Genomic DNA, 17,578 nt, shown 5'->3' on the forward strand with positions numbered 1-17,578 from the left:
CTGGCATATGTCTAACAATGTAGGCATGATACTGTATCCTAGCACACAGTACAGTGCTTTCATACCAGCCAACAGTCAGTGGCTTTCCTGTACATCCACCAGATGGGAGTCGAAAAAAACGCAGTCTTCATCCCTTACTAAATGCAATAAATTAAGAAAATCCGTACTGACTAAAACTGAAAGATAGAAAAGCTGTTGAAAAATATCCAGACGCATAAACATCACAATATACCCTTTTCAGAATGTCTTGCTCTATTAACACTTCCTGCCAGCAAACAAAAGTCCCACAGAGGAAGGAAATGGCTGCATCAGTTACACAGCAGTATGCACAGCATACATAATTATGCTTCATTCTGGCTCATGCACTGTACAGACTGAGCTGAAATCCTCCACCAGCAATGGCAATCAGATTCTGAAAAATGAACACTACTGTGGGATATTTCTAATTTAAGATCCCAAAGACTTCCTGACTCGCAGAAAAAGGCATGTCCATGATACAATTATATTACATGAACCAAAGAACAACATTATTACTGTGTGTTATCACCTCCAAGGCATTTAAATGTTAACTCTTACCATTAACTTTTGTAAATTATATGACTTTGTACATGAACAGAAATAAGCATTTTTTTTCTAAAATATTCCTACAAATCCATAAAATGTGTTCCCCTACTTTATTATAGCACTGCACCGAGATGGAGTGCTAGAGAACTTTAAACCACAGAAACTAGCCGCTACATGCAATGCATAGTAACTGTGTGTCCAATGCTGGCGCTCAAAGCGATTTTACACACTTCACCATTCAGCAGGATTACAGAAAAAAATCTTGACAGAAGAAGAGCAGATTCAAATAAACCTGACACTTTATATTTGGGAGTATAACCACAACACTAAACAAAAGTTTTAAAGAGGCACCTTAGTGACAGAATTCTATTTTAGTATTTCTATCGTGCCGACATATTATGCAGCGCTGTACAAATGTCACTAAATGTCCCTCAGAGGGGCTCACAATCTAGTCCCTACCATAGTCATATGTCTATGTATAGTGTAGTGCATGCATCATAGTCTAGGGCCAACTTAATTTAAAGACCGCCTAACGCCAAACGGCGTCGGCGGGTTGTTAGTGGTATAGCATGGAAACGGCCGCTTGAACGAGCGGCCTTTCCATGCCAGTTCACAGAGGGTGTCTCCGTGAACAGCCGGAGAGCCGGCGATCGCGTCTCGCCGGCAAAATGTAAACACGCGGGGAAGAAATCCCCGCTGTTTACATCATACAGCAGCGCCGTGACGTAGATCGGCGATCCCCGACCTCTGATTGGCTGGGGATCGCCGGCATCTGATAGGCAGAAGCCTATCCTATCAGGCGCAGGACGGATCTCAGAGGGTAAGGGAGAGAAAGCCGGGGAGGGCGGAAAGCGTTGCGGAGGGAGGCTTTGAAAAGCCCCCCCCCCCGGAAAGTGTGGGTAGCCGGCGGCGATCAGACCCCCCCAGCAGGACATCCCCCTAGTGGGTAAAAAGAAGGGGAAGTCTGATCGCCCTGGCTATTTCCTGATCGGTGCTGCGGGCTGGAGAGTCCACGCAGCACCGACCAGAAGAAAATCCCCTGGTCCTTAAGTGGTTAAGGGGAAACATTAACTTATCTGTAGGTTTTTGGTATGTGGGCGGAAACCAAAGTGCCTGGAGGAAACCCACCCGGGGAGAACATACAAACTCCTTGCAGATGTTGAACTGGCTGGGATTCAAACCAGGGACCCAGCGGTACAAGGTCAGAACGCTAACCACTACACACCGTGCTGCGTAACTGCAGAATGCTCCTGGCTATTGGAAGATGATGGAGCAGGCGTGAAGTACCGTGTCAAGCATGCAGCGTTCAGAAAGGGACAGTAGAGGAATGGAGCAGCACAGAATGACAGCGAGAGACCAGGAGGCTGAAAGAGACCCCAGGTAAGTATTACTTTCCACCTAAAATTTGCATACATCCGCATATGTCACTCTTAATGATGGGGCAATGATTGCTATGGCAACAGTTAAAAGCAGGAGCACTAAACAGACCCCATGCTTGGCTAAAGGCACAGCACATGTACTGTTCAATGGTGAGGGAAGACAGGGCACATGAACAAGTGCCTTCTGGCGTGTAGAGGAAGTGGAACACTGATAGAACATAACACTAAGTTGGGGGCAGCTGTGCATAGATTATATTCTCATCCATGATGGCGCAGAACAACTACAAAGCTATAGGAAAGGGCTAGGACAATGTAAATTCCATTGTTCTCAATGAGGCAAGTTCAAATTTTAAGATTGGTGCTGGTGAGTGCAAGTAAAAACATACTTTTGCAATAGCAGCAGACAATATGGGCATTATTTCCAGTGCCTCCAGTTTGAATAAGCCCTAATTCATTCCATTCAACTGAGAGGGCCACTTGACATCAGGCAAGGCAGATAATGAGATTCAGCTGTCACAGCCAGGGGGACAAGATGCAAGAGTGCTAATGATAGTCAAAGCTATTCTGACACATACTGCAAAATTAAGTGTTAAAAACGAAGAATTGCTGCCATCACAAAACAACGCTGATACTAATAATGTACCTCTGCTTCTAGGGCTCAGTGTGCTCCTAAATGCATTAACGCTAAGAAAAGTTTTACTTATGTTGGGAAAAAAAAAATTATTATCAGAACAGAACTCATTTTGAAATAGAAAGGTACTAAAAGTTATCTATGCATTTGTTTGCAATCCGCTATTAACATCTAAAACTGCTCAGAAGCATGAACAGTAATTTTTCAAAACAATTACATTTATTCGATGTGCCCCTTTAAAGTACGTTTTTTCTGTAAACTGGTTTACAGATCAATCTACACTGTGAGCACAACCTGCCTAGAACCTGATTAGGACCAATTACAAGAACAGTTGGCCAGTCTCCTATCAAATCGATCTCACCACCTCTGATGTTCTTTAGTCCTGCAGTTTGAGGAAAAAGCTAGACAAGGACTTCCTATTTTAAAGGGAACCCGAGGCGAGAGGGATATGGAGGCGGACATGTTTATTTCCTTTAAAATAATACACATTGCATGGCTGCCCTGCTAATCCTCTGTCTCTAGTCCATTTAGCCAAAGACTCTGAGCAAGCATGCAGATCAGGGGTGTATGACAAATCTGACAAGATTAGCTGCATGCTTATTTCAGTTGTGTGCTTTAGATCCTACTGACAAAGATCAGCAGGACTGCCAGGCAATTGGTATTGTTTAAAAGGAAATAAATATGTAAATATGGCAGCTGCCATAGATTTCACATCTGTGGTTCCTTTTAAAGTGTATCCGAGATAAACTTTCTCATTACATAATTGTGTTCCTGTCATATAGTTTATAGGGCATTCCTCAAGCCAAATACTTTTTTTGTTTTGTTTTAACCACTTGCTGACCAGTGGATTTCTGAATGATCTGTGCTGCGTAGGCTCTACAGCCCGCAGCACAGATCAGGTTTTAGCCAGGGCGATCAGACTTACCCCCTCTTTTCCCCACTAGGGGGATGTCCTGCTGGGGGGGGTCTGATCGCCACTGGCTCTCTGCGCTTTGCGGAGGGGCTCTTCAAAGCCCCCCTCCGCAGCGTTTTCGGCGCTCCGTTCCCCTCCCTCCCTCTCTGAGCTGCGCAGGACGGATTTCCGTACTGCGCATTGTAGGATAGGCTTCGGCCTATCAAATGACGGCGATCCCCGGCCAATCAGAGGCCGGGGATCGCCAATCTGCCTTACGGCGCTGCTGCGCAGCAGCGCCGTATGATGTAAACAGTGGGGATTTCTTCCCCGCGTGTTTACATTTCGCCGCCGAGCCGCGATTGGCGGCTCTCCGGCTGTTCACGGAGACAGCCTCCGTGAACGGACATGGAAAGGCCGCTCGAACGAGCAGCCGTTTCCATGGAAACCCACAGACGACCAGTTTACGCCAATCGGCGTTAGCTGGTCGTCAAGAGGTTAATACTCTAATTCCCTATAAACTAAACAAGCCTCGCCCACAGCTTTTCACAGTGCCTTGGCATTTTCAGACAGTAGCACGGGCTTACAGGAGCTCAGTCTGGGCAGGAGAAGGGGGAGGTGTTACTAGCCAGAGATTTCAGAGGCAGAGGGGAGGAGAGAGGAGGAGAGGGGGACTGAATTTACACAGAGGCAAGCTGATAGCAATTCCTAATAGGCTGATAGCAACCTGTGACAAACAGAACATGGCTGCCCTCATACAGGAAGAAATAATCATATTCTGTGTAAACTATCTAAACTTTAGGTAACATATATAGACAAGTTACTTGTTATAGTTAGTTTTTCATCTCGGATCTACTTTAGGTCCACTTAAAGAGGAACTCCAGTGAAAATAATGTAATAAAAAAAAGTGCTTCATTTTTACAATAATTATGTATAAATGATTTAGTCAGTGTTTGCCCATTGTAAAATCTTTTAAATCCCTTATTTATATTATGACATTTATCACATGGTGCCATTTTTACTGCTGGCAAGTGATGTAGCTGCTGCTTGCTGTTTTGGCAGTTGGAAACAGCTGTAAACAGCGATTTCCCACAATGGAACAGGGTTCACAGACAGGAAACTGCCAAGTGTACGTACGCAGAATTTCTTTGTGGGAGGGGTTTCACCACAATATCAGTCATACAGCGCCCCCTGATGGTCTGTTTGTGAAAAGGAATAGATTTCTCATGTAAAAGGGGGTATCAGCTTCTGATTGGGATAAAGTTTAATTCTTGGCCAGAGTTGGTGGGATTTGATTATGTTAGTGGGGCACAGAGGCTGGTTGTGCACACTAACACCAGCCTCTGTTGCCCCATAGTGTGCCTCAAGGACCCCCCTGCATGCCGCTATCCCCTCCGCAGTGCTAGCGACACACAGCGTGTCGCCAGCACAATGTTTACCTATGCGTGTCAGTCAGCGCCGCTCCCCCGCCTCCTCTGTATCGGCGCTACCCGCCCGTGTCCCTTCCCTCCCGCTGATTGGAGGGAAGGGACGCAGGGGGTAGCGCCGATAAAGAGGAGGCGGGGGAGCGGCGCTGACTGACACGCATAGGTAAACATTGTGCTGGCGACACGCTGTGTGTCGCTAGCACTGCGGAGGGTATAGCGGCGCGCAGGGGGGTCCTTGAGGCACACCATGGGGCAACAGAGGCTGGTGTTAGTGTGCACAACCAGCCTCTGTGCCCCACTAACATTATTAAATCCCACCTCGGGTTCTCTTTAAAGGGAAGCTTGGGCAAAAAAAAAAAAAGCTATTCAGCAACCCTCCTCTCAAAGCAGACCACTCCCAGGCCACTGCGCATGCCTCCTGAATATGCTTTCGTGGGCCAAAGCGTTCTACGCATACACAGTAGCAATTTTACTAACTGTGCAGGCGCAGAAAATTGTCATGCATGGGAGCGCAATGAGGCATGCGGCCCAGGGCAGCAAGGGCAAAGGACTGCAGGGGGTTGGAAGATGCCCAAGGCACGTTTACCTGCTCTTTTTTTTAATTTCAGTTTATTTCAGCAGCAACACACCTAGATCTAGATTTACAAAAACAAATGGCCAACAGGAGTTTTAGTTCGTTAAGATTCAATCTCATTGTAAACATTTTGACACATTGGAAAATGCATGGAATGTCTAGCGAACTGCCTTTTACCTGTTTGTTAAATGCAGTTGGGTTGAATGCAAGTGGCTGGATAGTGTAATGGTTAAGGGCTCTGCCTCTGACATGGGAGACCAGGGCTCTGCCTGTTCAGTAAGCCAGCACTTATTCAGCAGGAGACCTTAGGCAAGTCTCCCTAACACTGCTACTGCCTATAGAGAGCGTCCTAGTGGCTGCAGCTCTGGTGCTTTGAGTCCACCAGGAGAAAAGCGCTATATAAGTGTTTGTCTTTGAATGATTCATAAGGTCAAGTTTGACATGTGATGCACTTTCACATGGATGCATACACAGCAGTGTCTATTTGGCAACCGCATTTCTGATGAACCCATCACTCTTCATTACACACAACTACAACTATTGGCCAGTGCACACCAAAAAGTGCTAGCGTAATCGCAAATGCTCAGTGCTTTTTGAAGTAATTTTTCAGAACCATTCTAAGCATGTGCATAGCGATTTTCTAACCATGCCTAGCGATTTTCCGAGTGTTTTGGTGTAGCGGTTTTTATTTTTTGTTACAGTAGAGCTGGAACTGAACAGCTTCTATAACAAAAACGTGTGGAAAATTGCTCTGTTCTAGCGCTTTTCAGAGCGATATTCCACTTTCCTATACTTAACATTGAGGCTGAATCGCCTCGGATATCAGCAGAAACGCTGCAGGACCTAAGTTTGCGTTTGGGAGAAAATCACATCACACTGGCGTGATCAATCCCACTTAAATACATCAGCCAAGTGCTTTTCAAAGTGCTAGCGTTTTTAAAAGTGCTCAGAAGCGCTCTTGGTGTGCACCAGCCCTAACTTAGCAATACTTGCTGTAGTCTACACGCCTAGGAGTTATATCAAGTAATGCTGCAGCCTTCTGAAAATCCTATACAAGTAATTTGTATTTTCTGCCAAAAAGATGACATACAACATGAAAATGCAAATGACAGCTGCCAGTAATTCTCTTTAAAAAAATTAAAATAAAAAAAAAAAACAGATGTGAAGCAAAACTAAGGCACAAAAATTCATACTTGCCCAAGAGGAAGGAAGACTTTGGATCCTATAGAGGAGCTTAATGCCAACCTTGGGTTCCCTATTGCCGAGTGTAAACCCCCACACACCCCACCCACCAGAACTCTGACAAGGGATTGTCTGAATTACCATCGGGGTCACACTGTTCAGGAGTACTGTGCTACTGTGCAGGCATGCTCATGCCAGTAAAGGAGCATGGCCCCGATGTGCAGGGGAAGATCCAGAGACTTTGCTCTCCTTAGGGATTTGTTTTTTCATCCAAGATTCGCCTCGGGTTTTCTTTAAAAGCAGAGAACCTTAAAGGGAACCTGAAGGTAGAGGTATACAGAGGCTGGCATAGAAATATACAGAGAAGTGTACTGCGCCTGCGCATGACGCGCTTCTCGGCATGGAAAGTGAAAAAGAAGATGCATTGCTGGGGGCCGACTGTTAGTCAGCCAATAACGAAACTAAGCCGCGGCGGGGGACTGGAGGACACTCGAGGAGCTGCAAGAGCACAGGATGGTTGCAGGGGGCTTGGGGAAGCCACAGGTGAGTGAAACTTTTTTTCCTTCACAGTTAAGGTTCACTGTTAGCAATACCAGTTGCCTGACTATACTGCGGATACTCTGTCTCTAATGCTTTTAGTCATAGACCCTGAACAAGCATGCAGCAGATCAGATGTTTCTGACATAATTATCGGAACTGACTCGATTAGCTGCATGCTTGTTTCTGGTGTGATTCAGACACTACCAGAGCCAAAGAGATCAGCAGGACTGCCAGGCAACTGGTATTGTTTTAAAGGGAAATTAATATGGCAGCCTCCATACACTTCTTGCTTTAGGTTTCCTTTAAACTAGACTTCACCAGCATTTCCTACAGTACAAGACCAACCTGCTGCAGTTCCACACTGCCCTTGCTCATGCGAAGCAGGAATACTTTACCAAGCTCATCGGAGCACAAGCTTCCAAAGCCCGGCGTCTTTTTGCCACTTTCAACTCCCTGCTTAAACCCACCCCCCCACCCTCAGTTTCCTCCCTCTCTGCCACAGATTTAGCCACCCACTTCACCAACAAAATTGTCTCCATCCGCCAGGAAATATCCAATCTCCACCTCCCACCCTCTCCCAACCAGCTCCTCCTCCACCCTATCCTCCCCTCACATCCTTAACTCCTACTACCTCCGAGGAAGTCAACCACCTACTGCAGACTTCCCATACCACTACTTCCCCCCTTGACCCCATCCCTTCTGATTTACTCCAGCCTCACTTCACGGAATCGGCCCCAGTCCTCACTACCCTGTTCAACCTCTCCCTATCCACAGGCACCTTACCCTCAGACTTCAAGCAGGCCACTGTACTACCCCTGCTCAAGAAACCCTTCCTCGACCCCTCGCTACCCTCCAACTACCGACCTATCTCCCTCCTCCCCTTTGCCTCAAAACTCCTTGAGCGTCTGGTTCACAAACGCCTGACCCAGTACCTCAATGCCAACTCACTGCTAGACCCACTCCAATCTGGATTTCGGCCTGCCCACTCAACCGAAACTGCTCTCACCAAAGTGGTCAACGACCTTGCCTTAGCTAAAGCTGAAGGCAAATACTCCATTCTCCTCCTCCTTGACCTGTCAGCAGCTTTTGACCCAGTAGATCATCCCCTACTCCTCCAGTCCCTCCAGTCCTTGGGCATTCACGATCTCGCCCTGTCCTGGCTTTCATCCTACCTCTCCAACCGCTCCTTCACGACCACCTTCAATGAGTCCTTGTCCACCCCCAACCACCGCTCGGTGGGAGTCCCCCAAGGTTCGGTCCTTGGCCCCCTACTGTTCACCCTATACACATCCTCCATTGGCAAGGTTATCTCCTCCATGGGTTTTAACTATCATCTGTATGCAGATGACACCCAGGTCTACCTTCACACCCCTGACATATCCACCACTACCATGGACAAGGTCTCCTCCTGCCTATCAGCCATCTCCTCCTGGATGTCCGCTAGGTTCCTGAAACTAAATCTAGACAAAATGGAATTTATGATCTTCCCACCACGGCCATGCACGAACCTCCCAGATGTGCATGTCACTGTTAACCACACCACCATTCGCCCTACCTCTCAAGCCCACTGTCTGGGTGTCACCCTGGACTCCGCACTCTTCTTCACTTCCCACATCCAAAACCTCACAAAGTCCTGCAACTTCCACCTTCGTAACATCTGTAAGATTCGCCCTTTCCTGACCTCTGCCACCACCAAACTCCTCATCCATGCCCTCATAATTCCTGCCTTGACTACTGCAATGCCCTGCTGTCTGGTCTCCCTATGACCCGAACAGCCCCATTGCAGTCCATCATGAATGCGGCAGCCAGAATTATCCACTGCTCCCATCGCTCCGCCACGGCAGATCCCCTCCTAGAATCCCTCCACTGGCTTCCTATCCAGTCCAGAATCAGATTCAAGATACTGTGTCTGACCTACAAATCTGTCCACAAAACCTGTCCAACCTACATTTCCGATCTGACTCAGAGGTACACACCTAGCCGCTCACCCTGCTCTTCCAATCAACTTCGCCTAACCGCCCCCCACCCCCCCGCATCACCCAGTCCCATGCACGCCTCCAGGACTTCTCAAGAGCTGCTCCAACACTATGGAACTCCCTACCTCCACCCATTAGCGCAGCCCCCTTCTTCAACATCTTCAAGAAAGCCCTCAAAACTCACCTTTTCACTCTGGCCTACTACCCCTCACAAGTGCTCTAAACCTACAGCTGAACTCTGGTCCCCTACCATTCGTGTCCTTACCTCTCCCTCTAGATTGTAAGCCTTTGGGCAGGGTCGTCCTCCTTTTGTGTCCTACCTGATCTTGCACCTCCATTACTGTGAACCCATGCTATGTATCTGAGTGAACCTAACTTGCCTAATCTCCTTGCTCCATCCAGTGACTGACTAAGCATTACCTGGTACTCATACTATGGTGTGTGATCTGGTTTTCTTGTATTCCTGTATTGTCATATTGCTGTATGTCACCCCTATATATTGTCTGTAACCTAAATTAATGTTCAGCGCTGCGTAATATGTTGGCGCTTTATAAATTCAATAAATAATAATAATTTTAAGGCTCGTACACACGCCTGACTGCAGCCAACGACTGTTCCATCGGCACCTCCCGCTGGGCGGGTTTTCAGCAGACAGTACAGCGTGTACAGGCTGTCGGCGGACTGATAAGGCCGTTTCTGAACGATCCGCCCATTCAGAAACAGCCTTATCAGTCCGCCGACAGACTGTACACACGCTGTTCTGTCTGCTGAAAACTCGCCCAGCGGGAGGTGCCGACGGACCCGTCGTTGGCTGCAGTCAGGCATGTGTGCGAGCCTTAAAGATAGGTTTATATAAAGAAGACATTCATTTGGTCCAAGGGCAAAAATATCCATGAAGCTATATAAAACAAATTCTACAGACCAAAAAACAAAAAAAAAACTCTTACTGTGATATTTTCCAAATCTAGATGCTTGTTGTGCACGGTTTCACAAAGCTTACGAATCTTCTCTTTGATCTTGTTCATGTCTTTCTCATTCATATGTTTGGACGTCGGATCTTGCTCCATTTCTAAAAGTCTGATCATGAGGTCCAAACTTGCTCTGTCGAGGTCCATGTTCAAGCGGTCTCTACTTAGTATGTACATCATTGCAGCAGTACATAGAGCTAGATTCTAGCAAAAGAGCATATAAAAGGAACAATTAAAATCATATTATAAAACTGTAAGCATAATGTAACTACACAGTACAATACAGCGAATAACACTCTGATCCTCAAATGTGCTCAACACATAGAACAACGAGCCTCAAATATTATAAGCAGACTCACAATGTGTTTAACTTGAAATATAATTTTTTTTATATTTAGAAAAAATTTTTTGAAAAAAATCTAGTCAAGCCAAGGGCACAGAACGTAGAATGACCTGCTGAAATGTTAACTTGACAGCCCTGAATATAACAGTCACAGGTCAAAAACCATAGATTGGGAACATTCTGTCTGAAACAAAAAATTGTCATGATTGTTAAAGTGAAATTCCATTATCAAAAAGCACAATGACAACATATGAGTGATACCTAAATAATTTGTATAAATTAAAGTCATTAAGTATCTATCCACTTCAGTGTATACCCTGTTGTGCCTTCAAGGTCCTGGATGCTCAAAACAGAAATTTTCCAAGCAAAAGAAATCTGTACTTTACAGTGCTGTTTGTAAAAACAGGCAGTCCAAAAACTGCCCCAAAGCTCAAGCTTTTCTGCACGAGTCACAGCGAGACCCTGCGCATCCTTTCAGGACACTGTAGCGTTCCTCCAAGAACACTGTGCAATGATGACATCCCATGGAATGGCTGGTGAAAGTGCATGTTTGTCCAGCTCTTTTCATTAGTTTGGAAGCTAGGAATGCAAAGACATGTGGGTAACAGATGTAGGAGTGTGCTAAATGCGCAATCACATGGGCTGAGATAACAGGTTCAAAATAGCATTTCTAGGATCAGCCACTTATACTGTTGAAAACCAGGAGGAGAAGCCATGGATTGATTGCAAATATGCCAACATTTCCGCTATAGCACATTGGATGCTTATTTTATATCAAAGTATGGCGAAAGCTTATATCAGTTAACGTAATTTAATTTCAAACACTCAAGAATTATGGCTGTACATACAAATGTTCTTCTCTTCAGTTTATTTTCACTTCAGGTTCACTTTGAGGACAAGCATTTTTAGACTGGTTGAACTCTAGGGACATATGTTTTCAACCTAAATAACTATGTAACTAGATGTGAAACTCAAGGGAAAATAAACTGACAAGGTAAACCTCTCATCTATCCTCCTACTACTAAAAATACATTTCCCACAGTTTTACGTTCTATTTAAAAACGTAAAGTAGATTCATTGTTTTGTCTCAGCTCAATGAAACAGTCTGTCCCATGTCTCAGAGTGCTAAAATATATGAATTATTGACTTTTTTTTACTCCATCCCCTGCCCCAAGAAGCCCATTTTCCTGCCAGGGAAGTGTTTTATGGCTGTTATTTCTAATCAGTGAAGGACGATGTAGTTAGACTGGATCCAGACTAGAGAAAAAAAACTGTCAGTTGCATAGCTGAATATCAACTCTTTCAGGCAGTGCAAGAAGAAAAGCAGCAGCATTTTTGTGTGCTTGGCACTGTACATACACGTCTATCATTAGGTCACTAAAACCTCCCTTTAATGGTTATCAAACAAAAAAAAAAAAAGCTCTTTTACAATAGCTGGCTAGGATAGCTATACAGCCCTGCAAGATTGTATTGTATCAAAGTAGAGATTAAAGGGAACCATAGCTGAAGGAGAAAAATAAGTTATACATACCTGGGGCTTCCTCCAGCTCCATACGCGCTGATCGATCCCACGCCGCCGTCCAGCGCTGCCCGCAGCTACGAGAACCGGCAGTCGGAGCCAGTCTAAGCGTAGCAGAGGTACGCTCTTTGCGTAACTCTGCAGGAGTGTATGGAGAGATACATAGAGGGCGCACTTTTCCTGCGTAGCCCGGCTCCAATGACGTCAGAGACAAGAGCCCATTCTCGTAGTTGCGGGCAGCCCTGGATGGCGGCGTGGGATCGATCAGCGCGTATGGGGCTGGAGGAAGCCCCAGGTATGTATAACTTCTTTTTCATATCACCATCTCTCTTTCCCTTTAAGGAAGAAGACTTCAGTAGTTTATTCACAGCAGAGTTTAAAGCGAAACGGAAGTATCTGTAAAAATAAATAAAAATAAAAAGATTTTCACTTACCGGGGGCTTCTGCCAGCCCCCTGCAGCCGCCCTTTGCCCTCACTGTTTCAAAGCAATCCTCTGTTCTCCCGCCGTGGCTCACTTTTCTTCACACAGTAGAAGCAGACTTCTAAGTGAAGTCCACTGCGCCCTGGCCATGTGTATCCTCGTACACCTTCCCGTGGCCCAAAGCATCCTGCGCCGGCGCAGTAAGAGAAAATCTCTACTGCACCTGCGCACTATGCTCCCGGTGACAGGAGTGTGAACAAGGAAGCGTGCGGCCAGTGCCTTACAGGCGCAGTTGACACTGATGGAAGAAGTGAAAGTGATCTGCGGCGGGAGAACAGAGGACCGCTTGAAACGGCACGGGCACAGGTCAGATGCAGGGGCTGGCAGAAGCTCCAGGTAAGTGAATTATTTATTTTCAGTTCTGCTTTAAGGAAGAATGCAAGTTAAACTCTGCAATAAATGGTATACATAGTTACATAGTTATTTTGGTTGAAAAAAGACATACGTCCATCGAGTTCAATTAGAGAACAAAGTACAACTCCAGCCTACTCCCTCACATATCCCCATTGATTCAGATGAAGGCGAAAAAACCCTTACAAGGCATGGTCCAATTAGCCCCAAAAGGGAAAAAAATTCCTTCCCAACTCCAGATGGCAATCAGATAACATCCCTGGATCAACATCATTGGGCATTACCTAGTAATTGTAGCCATGGCTGTCTTTCAACGCAAGGAAAGCATCTAAGCCCCCTTTAAATGCAGGTATAGAGTTTGCCATAACGACTTCCTGTGGGAATGCATTTCGCATCTTAATCACTCTCTGTAAAGAACCCTTTCCTAAATAAATGGCTAAACCGTTTTTCCTCCATGCGCAGATCATGTCCTCTGAGAAGGCCCAGGGAAAAAAAGCTCATCCGCCAAGCTATTATATTGCCCTCTGATGTATTTATACATGTTAATTAGATCCCCTCTAAGGCATCTTTTCTCTAGACTAAATAAACCCAGTTTATCTAACCTTTCTTGGTAAGTTAGACCCTCCATCCCACGTATCAGTTTTGTTGCTCGTCTCTGCACCTGCTCTAAAACTGCAATATCTTTTTTGCAATGTGGTGCCCAGAACTGAATTCCATATTCCAGATGTGGCCTTACTAGAGAGTTAAACAGAGGCAATATTATGCTAGCATCTCGAGTTTTTATTTCCCTTTTAAAGCATCTCAAAATTTTGTTAGCTTTAGCTGCAGCGGCTTGGCATTGAGTACTATTATTTAACTTGTTGTCGATGAGTACTCCTAAGTCCTTCTCCAAGTTTGATGCCCCCCAACTGTATCCCATTTATTTTGTATGGTGCTAGACCATTGGTACGACCAAAATGCATGACTTTAAATTTTTCAACATTGAATTTCATCTGCCATGTATGTGCCCATATAGCCATCCTATCCAGATCCTGTTGCAATATGACACTATCTTCCTCAGAGTTGATTATTCTGCCCAATTTTGTATCATCTGCAAAAATAGCAACATTGCTCACTACTGCATCTACTACTGACTTGTGGGACACTTTTGTTATTTTACACTCTTGTAGTACACTACAGGTGGCCACTAATGATACAATCTTGTTCATCCAATCTTACCATTTCTATGTAATATAAGGGAACTGCCTAAATAATCAATTCAATGTATTCACTCAGTTTACCCTTCTACTACATAGATTTGGTAAAATTGGTTGGAAAAGATTGTAGATTAGTGGTCACCTTATTACAGATAAGGTTCCCGTTTGATAGTAGAGGAATGAAAATCATTATACTAGCAGACAAAGAGAAGAGTAAAGCCGGCACCGTCCAATGCTCTTTTAATTTATTGTAAAGCTGTCATCTTAAAGGGGAACTTCAGCCTAAACAAACATACTGTCATTAAGTTACATTAGGTATGTTAATTAGAATAGATAGGTAATATAATTTTTTACCCACACTGTTTTAAAAGAACAGGCAAGTATTTGTGATTCATGGGGGCTGCCATCTTTGTCATGGGGGCAGCCATCTTTTTGGTTGAAAGGAGGTGACAAGGAGTTGGAGACATAGTTCCAACTGTCCTGTGTCCTTATAACCCCTCCCAGCTGCACACGCTAGGCTTCAAATGTCAAATTCAAAATGTAAAAAAAAAAAAATTTGCACCAAAACAGCAGAACGAGAGCAACATCATCAAAAATCCCATCATGCTTTGCACAGCATCAGGGGAAAAAAGCCCGGGCAGTTTTCTTCTGTGCAGCTAAAAATGAGGCTTGGATAAAAGAAACAAAGTTCTGATGCTGTGATACTGTTAAAGAAACACCAGGCCTTTTCAGTGCTGCTGAGTCGATTTTTAGTCCGGAGGTTCACTTTAAGGTAGAAAGTACAAGCGACGTTTCGGAGCGTTAGACTTGCTCCTTTATCAAGCCATGACAGCCTACTAGCAGACAAAGAAAAATAAATGAAATTGTGTTTAGCCTAGTATGCCAAGTAGAGAGTTCTGGGGTAGTGAGCCCCTCAAGGCGCGATCTGACCACCCAACGTTCACTCGGCTGCTCCCATAACAGTCACTAAGACAAGTATGTAAAGAAGAGGAAAAGGAGCGCTCTGAGATTACCAATAATCTAAAGTCAAATAGCAACAGGAAAGGTCTCACCAAGTAGTAGTGTGGCTGGTACAGCGTACTCAGCCGCGGTTAGCGTGCGTCCCTCTTAGGCAGCCGGGGACCGGGCTCTCCGTGGCAGTTAGGGCGGAAGTGACGTCACTGGTTCCAGAACTCCTTGCGATGGTTACTATAGGAGCGAAGACGCTTGCTCTAACACACGCTAAGAAGCGTGGTGAGCGGCGTCTAGTTCTCCGCAAGGGGTGGGAGTGAAGCAGGGGAATAAATTTGGCCACAATGATGCAATATGGTACAGTACACATGTAGGTCTATTAAAATATTTAATAAAGTGACAACGCGTTTCACGGAGGAACACCCTCCGCTTTCTCAAGTCAAACATTTGCAGTTAAACGGCACAATCCTTTATTATAACAAACATTAAACATGGTAACCAATCAGCTTGATCTGGGAGGTAGCTTAAAGGGTCCTAATGATCCTAATAGACCCGAAATCACCATAATACCCTAGACAGAAGGGAAAGAAGGTTCTAATAGTAGCTATACATGTACTGAGATTAAAAGGACAGATGATCAAGCACCCATTGCATTATAGAAAAGATCCGATTAAAAGGCCAAAGTAAAAAATAAAAGCTCCCACTGTGTACAGTTAGGACAGCCACACCTAATATTCCCCAAAATACGGCATAATACAGGGCTATCACACAACCCCAATTAAAACACAAAATAATTCAACTAAAATCAGACCTAACAGATACCCATTAATTGCACGCTCACAATCATCAAAGTGTATATGTGCAACCGCCGTATAATAGACGACATTTTATGTGTGTGGGAGGGTACAGAGGAGGAATTAATGGGATATGTAGAATACCTAAATAATAACCAACTAGGTTTATCCTTTACCATGGAGACCAATCCCCATAAGATACATTTCCTAGATCTAGAGATTAGAGTCGATCCTGATAGTGCTAACATCAGCACAGTGAATTATTTCAAACCCACCGATAGAAATGGGTATCTGGATTATCATAGTGCCCACCACAAGCCGTGGTTAAAAAATGTGCCTTCTTTCCCTTCTGTCTAGGGTATTATGGTGATTTCGGGTCTATTAGGATCATTAGGACCCTTTAAGCTACCTCCCAGATCAAGCTGATTGGTTACAATGTTTAATGTTTGTTATATAAAGGATTGTGCCGTTTAACTGCAAATGTTTGACTTGAGAAAGCGGAGGGTGTTCCTCCGTGAAACGCGTTGTCACTTTATTAAATATTTTAATAGACCTACATGTGTACCGTGCCATATTGCATCATTGTGGCCAAATTTATTCCCCTGCTTCACTCCCACCCCTTGCGGAGAACTAGACGCCGCTCACCACACTTCTTAGCGTGTGTTAGAGCAAGCGTCTTCGCTCCTATAGTAACCATCGCAAGGAGTTCTGGAACCAGTGACGTCACTTCCGCCCTAACTGCCACGGAGAGCCCGGTCCCCGGCTGCCTAAGAGGGACGCACGCTAACCGCGGCTGAGTACGCTGTACCAGCCACACTACTACTTGGTGAGACCTTTCCTATTGCTATTTGACTTTAGATTATTGGTAATCTCAGAGCGCTCCTTTTCCTCTTCTTTACATACTTAGCCTAGTATGCATGACTGATCACAACACAAAGGGGCAGAAGATGGGTCACTCAATATTTATTGAACAAAATTGCTGAGGTTCTAAAGAATAGCTGAAATGGACCTTTGTCCATCCATAAAGGATTATGTTAGGCAAATCAGTTCGAGTTAACATTTTTTTTCTCTTCTAGAAGTTCCAATATCCAGAGATGAAGAGGAAAATTTGCTATAGATCTCGTCAACGCTGTTAAAAAGCTAAATAAAGTGGATGACAGCATCCGGGGACTAGAGGAATGCTCAGTGATACTGAGGGCACAGGACGGCTGCAGGGGGCTGATAGAACTGCCGGCTAAGTTAACCTGGCTTTTTTTCCATGACTTTAGGTTCCCTTTAACCACCCTGGCGTTCTATTAAGATCGCCAGGGCGGCTGCAGGAGGGTTTTTTTTAAATTAAAAAAAAACTATTTCATGCAGCCAACTGAAAGTTGGCTGCATGAAAGCCCACTAGAGGGCGCTCCGGAGGCGTTCTTCTGATCGCCTCCGGCGGCCAAAAGTAACACGGAAGGCCGCAATGAGCAGCCTTCCGTGTTTTGCTTACTTCGTCGCCATGGCGACGAGCGGAGTGACGTCATGGACGTCAGCCGACGTCCTGACGTCAGCCGCCTCCGATCCAGCCCTTAGCGCTGGCCGGAACTATTTGTTCCGGCTGCGCAGGGCTCAGGCGGCTGGGGGGACCCTCTTTCGCCGCTGCTCGCGGCGGATCGCCGCAGAGCGGCGGCGATCAGGCAGCACACGCAGCTGGCAAAGTGCCGGCTGCGTGTGCTGCTCTTTATTTCATCAAAATCGGCCCAGCAGGGCCTGAGCGGCACCCTCTGGCGGTAATGGACGAGCTGAGCTCGTCCATACCGCTAAGGTGGTTAAAGT

At 45.4% G+C, this 17,578-nt stretch overlaps 1 protein-coding gene across 3 annotated transcripts in view; it reads right to left on the reverse strand.

Moving 5' to 3' along the window:
* Positions 1–17,578, reverse strand: part of WAPL (WAPL cohesin release factor) — a 174,338-nt gene that overhangs the window by 52,264 nt on the left and 104,496 nt on the right. For all 3 annotated transcript variants that reach the window (XR_011024551.1, XM_068258553.1, XM_068258554.1), the window contains one exon: positions 10,113–10,337. Coding sequence is in view for 2 of the 3 variants with exons in the window: in XM_068258553.1 (XP_068114654.1) it covers positions 10,113–10,337 (225 nt within the window). In the remaining variant the exon portion in view is untranslated. The remainder of the gene's footprint in view (positions 1–10,112; positions 10,338–17,578) is intronic.

This window comes from Hyperolius riggenbachi, chromosome 10, assembly GCF_040937935.1.
Source record: "Hyperolius riggenbachi isolate aHypRig1 chromosome 10, aHypRig1.pri, whole genome shotgun sequence".
NCBI classification, from domain to species: domain Eukaryota; kingdom Metazoa; phylum Chordata; class Amphibia; order Anura; family Hyperoliidae; genus Hyperolius; species Hyperolius riggenbachi.